This window comes from Triticum urartu, chromosome 2 (genome assembly GCF_003073215.2).
Source record: "Triticum urartu cultivar G1812 chromosome 2, Tu2.1, whole genome shotgun sequence".
NCBI classification, from domain to species: domain Eukaryota; kingdom Viridiplantae; phylum Streptophyta; class Magnoliopsida; order Poales; family Poaceae; genus Triticum; species Triticum urartu.
The window spans coordinates 13393628-13407241 of record NC_053023.1 but is presented as its reverse complement, the minus strand read 5'-3'; the positions used below and the strand labels follow the sequence as shown (position 1 = coordinate 13407241).

Sequence of the window (13614 nt, the reverse complement as noted above, 5' to 3'; positions counted from 1 at the left end):
TCACCAACTAATTTTCATGTTGAAACCAACTTCATTTGTATCACAAATAAACTCCTAGAAAATTAATAAGAGGTCCAATAGAAGTTAAAATAACCAATTAAATATAAACCTAATTTTTTTGTCCCCAAACTCATGAGCCACTCTAGATTTATTGCCTTTTGATTTATATGTGAGATCTCATATGTAGCAAAAAAATCATTTGAGGTCAAAAGAAATACAAAACAGTAAAGACAAATTAGAAAAATGGGAAAGTAAGAAAAGGAGTATAACTTACCGGTTGGTCTGGGTCGTAAGTGTACAGTGGTTGGCCCAGCCCAACAGGAGACGCCTCCTACCTCTCTCCCTGCGTGTCGCCATGGCTGCCCTCGGATGCCTCTCCACCGGCCGATGCTCGACGTGTGCTGCTACACGTGATCGAGGAGAGGATAAGGAGGACCCAGGAACCCTCGACCGAACCCTAGGCCATCCCTTTCCCCTCGCACCCCCCATGCTCTCCCTCCCAAGCTCAGCCGCTCGCTGCCGTCACCATGTCGACATCGATGCCGTGCACCAGAGCCTCCCCACGGCGCCAGAAGATGTCCAGGAGACTGGCCTCTTCGTATTCGTTCTCTACTTGAATCTACTCGAGCTGGAGCGCCCTGGAGCCGCCGCCATCGACCCATCCCCTTCGGCCATGGGCGCCCACAGCTGTTCCTCGCGCTCCGGCACACGCCGACCGATCCGAGCTCGCCGCCAACCCTCCCTTGGTGAGCAATGCCGATTCCCCTTGTCCCCACACTCGCCCCCCCCCCCCCCCCGGTGTTAATCCGTGTACGCCGTCCCCAGGGTTTTGTTGCTGCCGAAGTTTCTGAAGCTCGCGTCCCCCCCGCGCCGAAGCCGTGGCCCAGCGCGCGCCCCCGCACCCCCCCCCCCCCCCCGCCGTCGCCGTTGGAGCCCCGCCGGTCGAGGCCGCGCCCTGCTCCTCCCTTCCCTGTTGCGTCCGCTGCCTGCTTCTTCTGCTGCTGCCGGCCACTCCCATCGCTGCCTCCCGCTTTGCCATGCCCAAACACGAGCACCCACCCCCTGCCTGTGCTCCTTCGACCCGCGCGCCCTGGCCACGCTCCGCCCGCACTCACGCAGGTCCGCGCTAGCTGCTGCCTCGGCCGAGCAGCCCCATGGCCGCAGTCGCGGCACGCCAAGCGGCCGCGCGTGTGTGCCAGCCAGCCGGCTGTTGCCTCCGCTAGATGGGTCGGCCCCTGCGTAGATTAGGCACTAATTTCAATTAGCACTAACCCTTGTTTAGACTAATTTGGTTTTAATTAGTAGTGCTTACCCAATGACATGTGGGACCCAATGATATATAAATCAAATTGGTTAAATTAAATAATTACCAGTCAATGACATCTAGGACCCATGACCTAGTTGACCAGTCAACTGTTGACTGGTCAACAGTTGACTGGACCCCCTCGACCCCATCTGTCATCCACTCTGTCTAGACTAGAGATAAACAAAAGCATTCTGTTATTATTTCGAAATTAAATAACCTTAGAAATTCAATAAAACTTTGAAAATTATTATAAAATAAACTATAGCTCGGATGAAAAAACTTTGTACATGAAAGTTGCTCAGAACGAAGAGACGAATCCGGATACGTAGCCCATTCGTCCACCACACATCCCTAGCATAGCGAACACGCAACTTTCCCCCACCGGTTCGTTTGTCCGAAAATGCGAAACACCGGGGATACTTTCGTGGTTGTTTTCCCCCTTCGCCGGTATCACCTCCTACTGTGTTAGGGCACACCTAGCACCGTTACTTGTCATGTCATGCATCGATATGCACCTGTTTGCCTTGTATTCATTGTTTCTTCCCCCTCTTCTCTTTGGTAGACTACGAGACTGACGCCGCTGTTGGTGCCCCGACCGACTACGTTGTTGACGACCCCTACTTGCCAGAGCAACCAGGCAAGCCCCCCTTGATCACCAGATATCGCCTATTCTTCTCTCTACTGCTTGCATTAGAGTAGTGTAGCATGTTACTGCTTTCCGTTAATCCTATCCTGATGCATAGCCTGTCTTTGCTACTACTGTTGTTACCTTTACCTGCAATCCTAAATGCTTAGTATAGGATGCTAGTATTCATCAGTGGCCCTACATTCTTGTCCGTCTGCCATGCTATACTACCGGGCCGTGATCACTCGGGAAGTGATCACGGGTATATACTTACATACATATTATATATGATACATGTGGTGACTAAAGTCGGGTTGGCTCGTTGAGTACCCGCGGTTGATTCACGGATTCGGGGCTGAAAGGACATACTTTCCCGACGGCCCTCTGTGTGGATCTTTATGGCAGAGCGACAGGACAGGTTGAGACCACCTATGTGAGAGGTGGGCCTTGCCCTGGTCGGTGTCCGTGGTTACATCAATTAACACGCTTAACGAGATCTTGGTATTTGATCTGAGTCTGGCCACTGGCCTATACGCACTAACCAACTACGCGGGAACAGTTATGGGCACTCAACGTCGTGGTATCAGCCGAAGCCTTCTTGACGTCAACGACTGAGCGGCGCGTGCCGGATTGAACTGGAATGCCTGCTCTTGTATTAGGGAGGCTAGGTCTGCTTACCGTCCGCGTTCGCAACGTGCAGATGTGCAATGGGCGATGGGCCAAGACCCCTGCGCCATAGGATTTAGACCAGCGTGCTGACCTCTCTGTTGTGCCTAGGTGGGGCTACGACGTGTTGATCTTTGGAGGCTGGGCATGACCCAGGAAAGTGTGTCCGTCCAAAGGGGATCGAGCGTGTTGGGAAATGTGGTGCACCCCTGCAGGGAAGTTTATCTATTCGAATAGCCGTGTCCCTTGGTAAAAGGACGACCCGGAGTTGTACCTTGACCTTATGACAACTAGAACCGGATACTTAATAAAATACACCCTTCCAAGTGCCAGATACAACCCGGTGATCGCTCTCTCATAGGGCGACGAGGGAAGGAACACCGGGTAGGATTATGCTATGCGGTGATACTTGGTTACCATCTACTCTCTTCTTCTGCTTCAAGATGGAGGCTGCCAGAAGCATAGTCTTCGATAGGACTAGCTATTCCCCTCTTATTCCGGCATTCTGCAGTTCAGTCCACATATACTACCCCTTTCATTGATACCAATGCATATGTAGTGTAGCTCCTTGCTTGCGAGTACTTTGGATGAGTACTCATGGTTGCTTTGCTCCCCCCTTTTCCCCTTTTTATACCCGGTTGTTGCGACCAGACATTGGAGTCCAGGAGCCAGACGCCACCGTCGGTGGAACTCCTACTACACTGGAGGTGCCTACTACTACGTACAGGCCTCTGACGACGATCAGGAGTAGTTTAGGAGGATCCCAGGCAGGAGGCTTGCGCCTCTTCTGATATGTATCTCAGTTTGTGCTAGCCATCTTATGGCAACTTGTTTACTTATGTCTGTACTCAGATATTGTTGCTTCCGCTAACTCGTCTATGATCGAGCTCTTGTATTCGAGCCCTCGAGGCCCCTGGATTGTAATATGATGGTCGTATGACTTATTTTATTTGTAGAGTTGTGTTGTGATATCTTCCCGTGAGTCCCTGATCTTGATCGTGCAAGTTTGTGTGTATGATTAGTGTACGATCAAATCGAGGGCCTCACAGAGATAATGTGCCCCTCCAAAAACAAGTGTTGGAAGCGTTACACACCTGAGCGATCAGAGGCCATTCTGGGTTTAACACGACCTACCGACGCGCCAGGCGCCTGTTCACTTGGCCGGGGCTCAAACATCATGTCCGGCTGTTTGTGGAGGCGTGTCAAACTTGCAAGCAAGCCAAACCGGAGCGGGTTCGTCATCCCGGCCTCCTCGAGCCACTTCCAGTGTCGACCCAGGCATGGCAAATGGTCACAATGGACTTCGTCGAAGGCCTTCCTCGGTCCTCGGGGTTTAACTCCATTCTTGTGGTCGTCGACAAGTTCTCCCAGTATGCCCATTTTGTTGCTTTATCTCACCCCTTCATAGCTTTTCAAGTGGCGCAGGCCTTTGTGTCGCACATTTACAAGCTCCATGGGTTACCAGAGTCCATCGTCTTGGATTGTGATCCGGTCTTCACCAGCACTCTGTGGAAGGAGCTCTTTCACCTCACTCATACCAAGCTTCGCATGAGTACTGCACGACACCCTCGGACGGATGGACAAATGGAGTGGGTCAATCAATGCCTGGAAACCTTCCTCCGGTGTTTCGTCAATGCATGTCCTACCAAATGGCATGCGTGGCTGGCCCTCGCGGAGTTCTGGTACAACACCTCACCACACTCGGCGCTGGGAGCGACTTCGTTTGAGGTTCTCTACGGCCATGCTCCGCGTTTCTTCAGCATCGTCGACCCAGTGGCATGTGCATCGCCAGACCTCGCGGAGTGGCTGCAAGACCGAGCCCGGATGGAGGCGCTGATCTGACAACACCTCCTGCGCGCACGTCAGCAAATGAAGGACTCAGCCGACAGGCGCCGCTCCGACCGTATCTTCGCCGTCGATCACTGGGTATTCCTCAAGCTATAGCCCTATGTGCAGCGCTCGGTGACCACTCGCACCAACCAGAAGCTGGCCTTCAAGGACTTTGTGCCGTACAAGATACTTCAACGCGTGGGAGCAGTGGCCTACAAGCTTCAGCTTCCAGACTCCAGCACCGTGCACCCAGTGTTTCATGTCTCCCAGCTTCGTCAAGCACTACCTCCAATGGAGCAAGCCCTTGAGAAACTTCCAGCAGCGGCAAGTCCAGTTCCGGAGGAGATCCTGGAGCACCGAGTCGTCCAGCGAGGGGGCAACAGCGCGCCACAAGTCCGAGTTCGCTGGAAAGACCAGCCTTCGGAGTTGGCGACTTGGGAAGACGTCGCCGAGCTCCAGCACCACTTCCCGGACGCACCAGCTTGGGGGCAAGCTATGTCTCGAGGGGGAGGGGGTGTTATGGTCCCTGCCACCTTGGCCCCTCCTGCAGCAACTACTACGGGCCAGGCTGCCGCACCACCCGACGGCCCGGAACGGCCGCGACGCGAAGTGAAGCCCAACAGCAAGTTCCCAACCCACACTTGGGAAACGAGGGGTGGGGTTAAGTAGGTCTCGAGGCCTCCAGCGTGAGGTGGGGAGAAAGTAATAGGCTGGCGGAGGCACCCTTCTCTCCCGATCCCCCTTCCTTCCTCCCTAGAACTCTAGATCGATCGAGACTTGTATCCTCAATTCCTCTGTGTGCTATTAAGATTCGAGCGGGAGCATAACACAGCATCGTGCAGGTCTCATATGTAATATGTTAACCAGAAGACTGAAGTGAGGTAGTATGTACTTACTATATATTTATGCATGTCCACTGACTGACTGACCACTGCAGACACCGTTCATTTAACTCCACCAAACATATTCGATTCCGCTTTCAGGTGTGCCAACATGATAGGTATTTTCCTCTTCTGAAGCTAAAATGCATAGGCACTAAGGCCTCGTTTGACAGGAAGGGATTGTGGAGGTTCGAGGAGGTGGGGATTTCAGAGGATTTGGTGAATCCCTTTCTTCCACCCAATCCTCTCCATTCCCCTCACATCCTCAAGTTTTCAATCCCTTTCCATAAAAAATGTTTGATAAGGGTTTGTATAATACAGCGAACTGGCCATGGGTGGCCATGGAGGCAGCGAACTGCTGAAGCTAAACTCCACGGTAAAGCCGGATAGGAGAGGAGAAGGATGGCCATGGAGGCGAATTGTTGCAAAACAGAGGCATGGTCGCTGGGTGTCGGACGAGGAGCAAGAAGAGAGGGTCCTAGGGTTTGCAGAGGAGGGGTGGAGAAGTGGAGGAGAGGGGAGGAATTACCTCGAGAAGAACAGGCGGAGGAGGGCGTCGACGCTTTGGCGATGACGGGGCGGTGAAGATCCGGCGGTGGGGCACTCCTCTCGGTGACGGCCTCGCGTTCCCTGTGTTCCCTGCCTGTGCCCTCGAGGGTTGCGAGACGCGTGGATAGAAGAGGATCGAAGGGGGTGGAAGGGATTGGGCTATGCAAAACCTGAGAAACAAATGGGCCCTCAGGGATTAGGGAGGTTTCTCGGCCCCGCGGGGTTAATCCTGTGAAACCCCCCTCAATCCTCGTCCGTCAAACGAGGCCTAAAGGATCTGAACTAAATCTAATAGTCATGCATAACACTCCTCCAATTATTAAATCGAACGACACAATAGAGACTGACACATTGTGTACGAGATGAAGTGGACAAAATAATAGTACCCCCCATGTTAAAACGTAACATACCGCTCAAGAGCAACCACAGAATTCTGAAATCGCATGATTCAAAAGTGGAAATCAATAATGCAACTTTGACCGTGTGGGCTGTTAGGGCCTTGTGTGTTCTGAACCGCCAATGGGCGGTTAGGACCTGTCTGAACTTTGGCTGAGTTGAAGCAGGGGAACACTACGCCTGAAATACATCCCGGCATCCCGAAGGGTAGCATCAAGTCGGTCGCACACAAAAGTAGCACGAGCCCCTCGCACCATATAGGCATATGCTGCTTGACTGCTTCTGATACCATTGTTCCACGTCGACAAATCACAATCTTAACAGAGGTGAATGAATGACTTAGCTTCATTCTAACGATATTTTTAGAGCTATGTATTATCACCGCGCTGCCTTGTGTCCAATAAGTCCCTGATCTGTGGTGCCCATTTCTGCAACGACAGCGGCCACAGTTGTTCGCGGGGTGATGTTGTTCGAACAAGACCAGTTGCTTTCATTATATGAAAAATCTGAGAGGGAGGCCTCTCTTTCACTTAAAAACCATACGAGACATTAGAGACTCAATTTTCTGATATATTGATGCGGGTACCCATGACAGAAATATACTTGAGATGAACCAATGGGGTGCCGAGCAAAACGTCAAGAGGTGGTGGACCGGCATGTATCATCTGGAATGAGAGGAATGCTAGAGTTTTAAATTAACGCTGCCTTTCTATATCCTAAAACTTATCCAAGAAGAGGCCAAGCTTTGGGTCACCACAGGAGCTACGCACCTAAGCAAGATCATATCATACCGCGAGAGTAATCCATTTTGTAGTTCCCTTTGATGGGCTAAGTTGTTGTGCCTTTTGCCTCGGTTTCAGAAAATAAAGGATACCTTGTACTCCCTTGGTGCATGTAAATTTTTCAAAAATTCAAACGTCACAAACTTTGACCAAGTTTATAGAGAAAAACATTTACATCTAGAATACTGAGCATATATCATTAGATTTATCATAAGACGTAGTTTCATATTTTATATATTTGGTAGTGTAGATATAAATATTTTTCTCTACAAACCTGGTCAAGGTTCGCAAATTTTGACTTCTCAAAAAGTCTATACACACTACATTGTGGAATGGAAGGAGCATCACTGTATGAGCATGCATAATGGAGATGCATGAATTGGTTAAAAGAAATCATGGTACAAATGCAACAACCCTTCAATAGTGTTCTTCTCCTTGCAAGAGTGCCAGCATGGTCATGTGTACAACTGAAAGCGGTAAGAATAGTTTTTCAACAAAGCGATAAGAATTCTCGTCCACAGTGAAAAGGATTTCCACACAGAAACTCAAGGAAGAAGGAAAACATACTTTGATTTCCACATCTCGACAAAACAATAAGGGTGGGTACTAATCTGAACCATGATAGAAGTACAGGTAACAAATTATCAGAATCAAGATCACAGATCGGTATTTACAGCTAACACATAGCGGCACAATTACAAAATAAACTGAAAAATACCCACTGGAAGTAGTAAGAACGAAAGAAACGGGTGCAAACATAAAACATGAATTTTGCCATCAATGTTTTGTGTAGAGTAGAAATCTTCTCTCAGGAATTGACAGTCCTGTTGCTTGAATTTTCATGCAGCTTTGGGTGACACCCAACGAGATGAAGTGCTTCTATTGAGGTTGGCAGACCACAACTAGGTAAGGACTGGAACTCTGTGCAGTATGATATACTCAGAACCTTGAGGGCTGTGAGTCTCCAAAAACTTACTGGGAAGGATGCTGCCGTCAGTTTGGGGCATTTCTCAATCACCAAACGTTTCAGTGAAACAAAAGTACCCAAGGAGACTATAGAAGAGAGCTGTGGACAGTTTGATATTTGCAACTCCGTGACGGTAGTACACAAATTATTTTTTGTTGGCACCAGAAGAGATGTCATGTTGGGCAGATCTATCATCTCAACTGAGTACAAAGAGGGCAGCACCTGAAGAAGACTTCCCAAATTCTGATCTGATATGTCAGAGTGGCACAGCTGAAGCTTTTGGAGAGACGTAAAGGTGTGCAGTCCCTCAGCAGAAACAAGCTGCTTGCAGCCAGCATTTATGTTTAAAACCACAATAGATTCTAGATGGCTTTGATGGAATAGTCCCCTGCAAAGTACACTAGTTGTGGAAACACTCAGTGTGAGTATCTCTAATCTTGACGAAGAATATGGAGCAAGCCTCATATTGGATATCAACAATGTTCGCTCCACTGTAAGTTCAGAGACAGATTGGGGAAATGCAGGAACTTGAATCAACTTTGGGCAGTCTACAATCTCTAGCTTCTGCAGACAAGGAAATGGATCGGCCCTCACTTCAGACCACTCAACCAAGCTGGGAAAGTCATCAAACACAAGAACCTTCAGGGATGGAAATGACAAGTCAACTGTACCATAGAACTCATGTCCAATTCGTTTAACTGTGCACAGCTCCTTCATGTGTAATTGTTGGAGTGACGGCAGGAGCCCCAGTGGAGGTAGAACGCCCAAGCTCCTGCAATTAACAAGGTGCAAGGATTGCAGCTCCCTCAGCGCAGCATACTGTAACCAACTCGGAGCTGTTGCACCAAGATACCTCACAATGTGAAGTTCCTTCAAGTTTTGATGTGGCTGTAGGTTTTCTAGTACTTGATAGTCAGTCACAGGGGTGCGAATTCTACTAGCTGAACTCCATTCCAGTCTCAGCGCCCTGAGATTCTCTTTTCTTTTCATGTTGGTCTTGGTGGCTTCATCCTTGCTCAAAACATTGTCAAGGCCTTTAATTTTTAGTTGGCCATGGAGACCGTTTATGCCATTCAGCTCCTGCAAGGCATGCCCTCCCCCCTTTTTAACACAGAACTCAACAGATCCCTGCAGATTAATAAGCCGACCAATGCCTGGCACCTGTGCAATGTACTTCATGTCGATTCCAAGGTGCCGCAACTTTACAAGCCTACTTATTCCTGCTGGAAGCTTATCAAGGGAACACCTGTCTGTAAAGTGCAACGTTTGTAGCTGGAGCAGCTTGCTTGTCGACTCTGGAAGACTCCGAATGGTCCGACACAAGGACAGGTAACGGAGATGGATTAAGCAGGAAATGGATCTTGGCAATTCAGTGTAGTCAGAGTGGCTAATATCAAGCACCCGCAAAGTCTTGAGCTTTGCTAAGAAGTCTCCTTGAAGACAATATGAGGAGAAAGAACGAGTTCTCAGAACTAACAAGGTGCGCAGCTTTTTCGGTAGCATGTTGATGGCAGCATTGATGTCTTGTATGCCATCCGTAATGACCGAGATATGGCGCACCGTTGAGGGGATAGAACGGGTCATGCCAGGCTCAATTTGAAAGCAATCATTGGTTGAAACTGACACTGCAAGATCATGGATCAGGTCATGCATGATACAGTGTGTGCGAGGGCCCTGCCTAAGAGTTTGGAAGAATGACCGAGATAGGAGAGCATTGAAATAATCTGTGCCCAGATCCTCCATCCTTTTACCAGTGTCGGTTTGGGACTGTATAAAACCATTGGCCATCCAAAGGCGGATCATGGTTCTTTGGTCAAACTTCCAGTTCCTGGGAAATATGCTGCAGAATGCAAAGCATTGCTTGAGTCGTCCTGGCAGGTAACTGTAGCTCAAACGCAGCGAGGAGAGAGTGGCATCTCCGGAAAATTGTTTTTCCGAGATAATACGCCAGTACTTAGTGCTCTTTGTAGCTCCAAGCAGTCCTGCCAGCACCTTGACAGCCAAAGGCAATCCGTGGACTTTAGCAACAATCACCCTCCCAATCTGCTCAAGTTCATCACTGGAATCATGTGTGCTCCAGCCCCCAAAAGCATATCGGTGGAACAAGGACCAACAATCTTCGATGCCCAGTGGATTCAGGTGGTAGGTGTGAGATGCACCGAGCATGTCAGCAACCTTTGGTGTTCTGGTGGTCACAATAATTCTGCTCCCACTTTGGGCAGATTTAAGAGGAATGAGGAGTTCTTGCCATGTATCTTGGGCCACATCCCACACATCATCGAGAACAAGCAGAAATCTCTTGGATGCCAGAAGTTGAGTGAGTTGCGACTGAAGAGCTCCGAAGGTGGCATCTTTGTCAATGGATCCACGGTAGGCTGGGCTGGCCGAACGCAGTATCTGATTTGCTAGTTCCAGTCTGTCAGGCTTGGCGGAGACATGTGCCCATGCCGTGAGATCAAAGTGGCGCTGTACTCGGATGTGATCGTAGACCGACTGGGCGAGCGTGGTCTTGCCCAGACCGGCGAAGCCAACAATGGAGATGACCTTGAGAGTAGGCTGGTGGGATGACATCGGCTCTGTCAGCATCTGCACAATGTCATTGAGCTCCCTGGTGCGGCCAAACACCTTGTTGTCCTCGGGCGGCGCATCGGAGATGGCAAGCGGCAGACTGGACCCTCGGACTTGGTTGAGCAGAGAGGCCAAACTGGTCGCGACGGAATCCAGGTCCTTGAGGAACCACCGGGAGCGGGACGCCTGCCCATCGCTGCTGATGCTGCTGCTGCTAAGGAATCGCCTGCCCAGCCTGAGGGCAGAAGCGAGGGGATTGCTGACCTTTGGATTTGTATTTGGAGAGGCTTCGAGGTGGAAGGCGATCCTGTGGTACTCCATCTCATCAAGCAGGTCGTCGATGCCGTAGAAGGACTCCGCCGCCGCCGGAGAGCTGCTCCCGTCGTCGACGCCCCCGAGCAGGTCGCGGACCTGCTCCAGCTGGGTCACCACCTCCCGCAGCTTGCCGCCCCCGGCGCCGGCGACCATGAGGCGCTTGGCCTGCTTCTCGCCCAGGGAGCGGAACTGCTCCGCCGCGCGCGCCATGGCCCGGAGAGCCTCCTCCAGCAGGAGATCCATGGAGAGGACGGCCGCCGGCTTGGGCGGATCGATCGACGGGAACACAAGGGACATCGGCATCGGCGGATCCATCGAGCGAAGTCGCCAATGCCGCGGTGCTGGGGTGGGAGGGAGAAGGGGATGGAGGCAGCAGTGTGAACGCGCGTATGGTGCGGTGTGAACGCTGCGAAGGCCACCACCACCACATTTTGTGAATTGGTAGTACGAATGATAAAGCCAGGGGCGACGTTGACCTGCCGCAAAGGTCACGCGTGTGCTCACACGGTCACGCCACCCATCAATTCTTCCCCACGTCGCCGGCACCCACACGTCAGCGAGACTACACGGAACTTCTTTCTTATTATACCTTAAAAAAGCATTACTCGGAAGCTAAAAAAAGTTTCTCGTTTTTTTAACATGATACAGACACAAACGTTTGAATATATGTGCATACACCTATCCCTATGGACACATACACATTTTCTGCCCGTAATTTTAAAAACTGAACCGGAGATCAAACCGGTGAGCCCGTTGGTTCTAGTTTTTACTGGTTGAACCACCGGTTCATCGGTACATTGCTCGCATTTTTACACAAAATAATATTTGTTTAGAAATATTTCTATATGCTAATATAGTGTTAGACAATGGTCAAGTAAAGATACTTTCTTACAATGGACCACAAATTGGTATGACCCAGTTGGTTATTTAGCCATGAGCATGCAATTTTTACTCCATGTGTCTTGGGATCAAATCCCACATCTCCCAACTTTTGCATTAATCATTTTTCTGGTTCATATGCTCGATTTATTCATCGGTTTTCAAAAAACCGGCCGGTTTGACTGGTTTTCTCCTGTTCAATTGCAGAACGGTCTTATTAGCTTAAAAACCGTTGAGGCCCCCGGTCTGGCAGCCGGCCCGGTCCTGTCTTTTAAATTATGACCCTATCACTATGAGCACCTACGAGAGCCTGAGCTGGCGTATCATCTTGAGATTTACGAAGTTACCATAGGCTCCTCGTAGTTGACGGGAACATCTCCTCCTACTAAACGCGCGTCGGCAGAAATCCTAAAATAAACACAGGAAAATGCGAGCCCCATGACTTTAATTCTGGTGGGCTAGGATACCACTGTCCTCCTAACCATCCCATCATAGTTTGGTTCGCTCTTGAATTGCATCTCTGGCATCAACTTTGACCACATAGAATTCTCTGAAGAAATTCTAGATTCATGAACCACTCAACTCCGTTGCTATTATACTTCCTCCATTCTTAAATATAAGTTTTTTTTAGAGATTTTAATAAGAAATTACATACGGATGCATATAGATATATTTTAGTGTATATTCATTCATTTTGCTTCATACATAGTCCGTATTGCAATCTCTAAAAGACTTATATTTAGGATCAGAGGGAGTATTCTTTTTGTTCGCGTGAACCATTGATATTAGAATTAGACGGAATGGCGCGCTTCACTACGCCCGGTTATAGTTGCGTCCTTTGCATGCGAGTTTGGGTCAGCTGGGGCACATAGAGTGCGCTTGGCAGCATTCCCAACTTACCATGGTTGTTCTTCTCTGATATATGTTGAGTGTAGACATGCTAAGTATATGCATTTGCTATTTTTTGGTAGCGGTGTATGTGCTAAGACATGCTAAGCTAAGACTCTGTTTGGCAGCTTGCATCTGTTTAGACATGTCACTCGGTATTGTAGCAAAGTATTAAGTAATAACCTGTTTTGTTTTTAGCTTTTTTGCTATATGACCTAACAATTATTTTTGTTGTTAATTTAGCTTGACACAATTATGTAATTTGCCATTTCATTTGGTACATTGAAGCTTGGGCCTTTTGCCTTTTGGGTTCCATCTGTCTTTATATTGCATACATTTATGATCATTTGTTCTATTATCGTGCAAATTTTATAGTGACATGCTTTAACCATGACTATTGTCTTCATGTAGACATGCGGTGAAATTCAATTGGATAATAATGATGATGGTTTTAATTTTTGACTCAACATGTGGAAGAAATTCAAGATAGTTTTTTTTCCGGTGAATACATACATTAGCAAGCATTAGGTTTTTGACCATTTTTTTTAAAAAAGGAGGATGACCCATGCACGAGCAATGTATAAGAAAGTAGATACGGAGGAAAATTTATGGGAAATTCAATATGTTTTGACTGTAACACTAAAATATACCGTATATATCTTTATTAAAAAGCTATGCATTGCACATATATGATCTTGTATAAACCTGAGTGCAGTTTTTAGTTGAGTTGATTCTTTGACAAGCTCAAATCCATCACGGGGCTGGGGCTCGTCAGCGACGTGTTCAGGGACCTGGCACACGTCAATAGCCTCCACGACCAGGCCACCATTGGCCACATCCGCTAGTCCACCTCCGGTGGCGATGCCCAGCTGTGCAACGTGTTGCCATTCCTTGCCGAGCACCGGTTCGACCAGCTCGCCGTGGAGCACAACGGCAACCTGGTGAACTACTTGCCGCTGCGC

At 49.0% G+C, this 13614-nt stretch overlaps 2 protein-coding genes across 3 annotated transcripts; one reads left to right on the top strand and one right to left on the bottom strand.

The window, feature by feature from the left end:
* Positions 1 to 274: 274 nt before the first annotated feature.
* On the top strand, positions 275 to 3546 carry LOC125535137. 2 transcript variants are annotated; one of them, XM_048698187.1, is made up of 3 exons: positions 287 to 746; positions 1869 to 1943; positions 3249 to 3543. In XM_048698187.1, exons 1-3 carry the CDS (start codon positions 356 to 358, stop codon positions 3386 to 3388), a joined length of 606 nt encoding a protein of 201 aa, XP_048554144.1. In that variant the 5' UTR covers positions 287 to 355; the 3' UTR covers positions 3389 to 3543. The 2 variants fall into 2 exon arrangements, with proteins under 2 accessions (XP_048554145.1, XP_048554144.1); XM_048698188.1 differs by lacking the exon at positions 1869 to 1943 and having other exon boundaries at positions 275 to 746; positions 3249 to 3546.
* A 4034-nt stretch (positions 3547 to 7580) lies between these two features.
* LOC125535135 (putative disease resistance protein RGA3) lies at positions 7581 to 11487 on the bottom strand. Its single transcript, XM_048698186.1, has one exon. The coding sequence runs from the start codon at positions 11198 to 11200 to the stop codon at positions 7844 to 7846; it is 3357 nt and encodes a 1118-aa protein (XP_048554143.1). The 5' UTR covers positions 11201 to 11487; the 3' UTR covers positions 7581 to 7843.
* Between the last annotated feature and the right edge of the window lie 2127 nt (positions 11488 to 13614).

Excerpts from the sequence above, each read along its gene's own strand:
- LOC125535135 (XM_048698186.1), bottom strand. The coding sequence starts at position 11,200 with ATGGATCCGCCGATGCCGATGTCCCTTGTGTTCCCGTCGATCGATCCG.
- LOC125535137 (XM_048698187.1), top strand. The coding sequence starts at position 356 with ATGGCTGCCCTCGGATGCCTCTCCACCGGCCGATGCTCGACGTGTGCT. Across the intron at positions 747-1,868 it reads TCGCCGCCAACCCTCCCTTG|ACTACGAGACTGACGCCGCT; the intron begins GTGAGCAATGCC and ends TCTCTTTGGTAG. Across the intron at positions 1,944-3,248 it reads CTACTTGCCAGAGCAACCAG|ACATTGGAGTCCAGGAGCCA; the intron begins GCAAGCCCCCCT and ends TGTTGCGACCAG.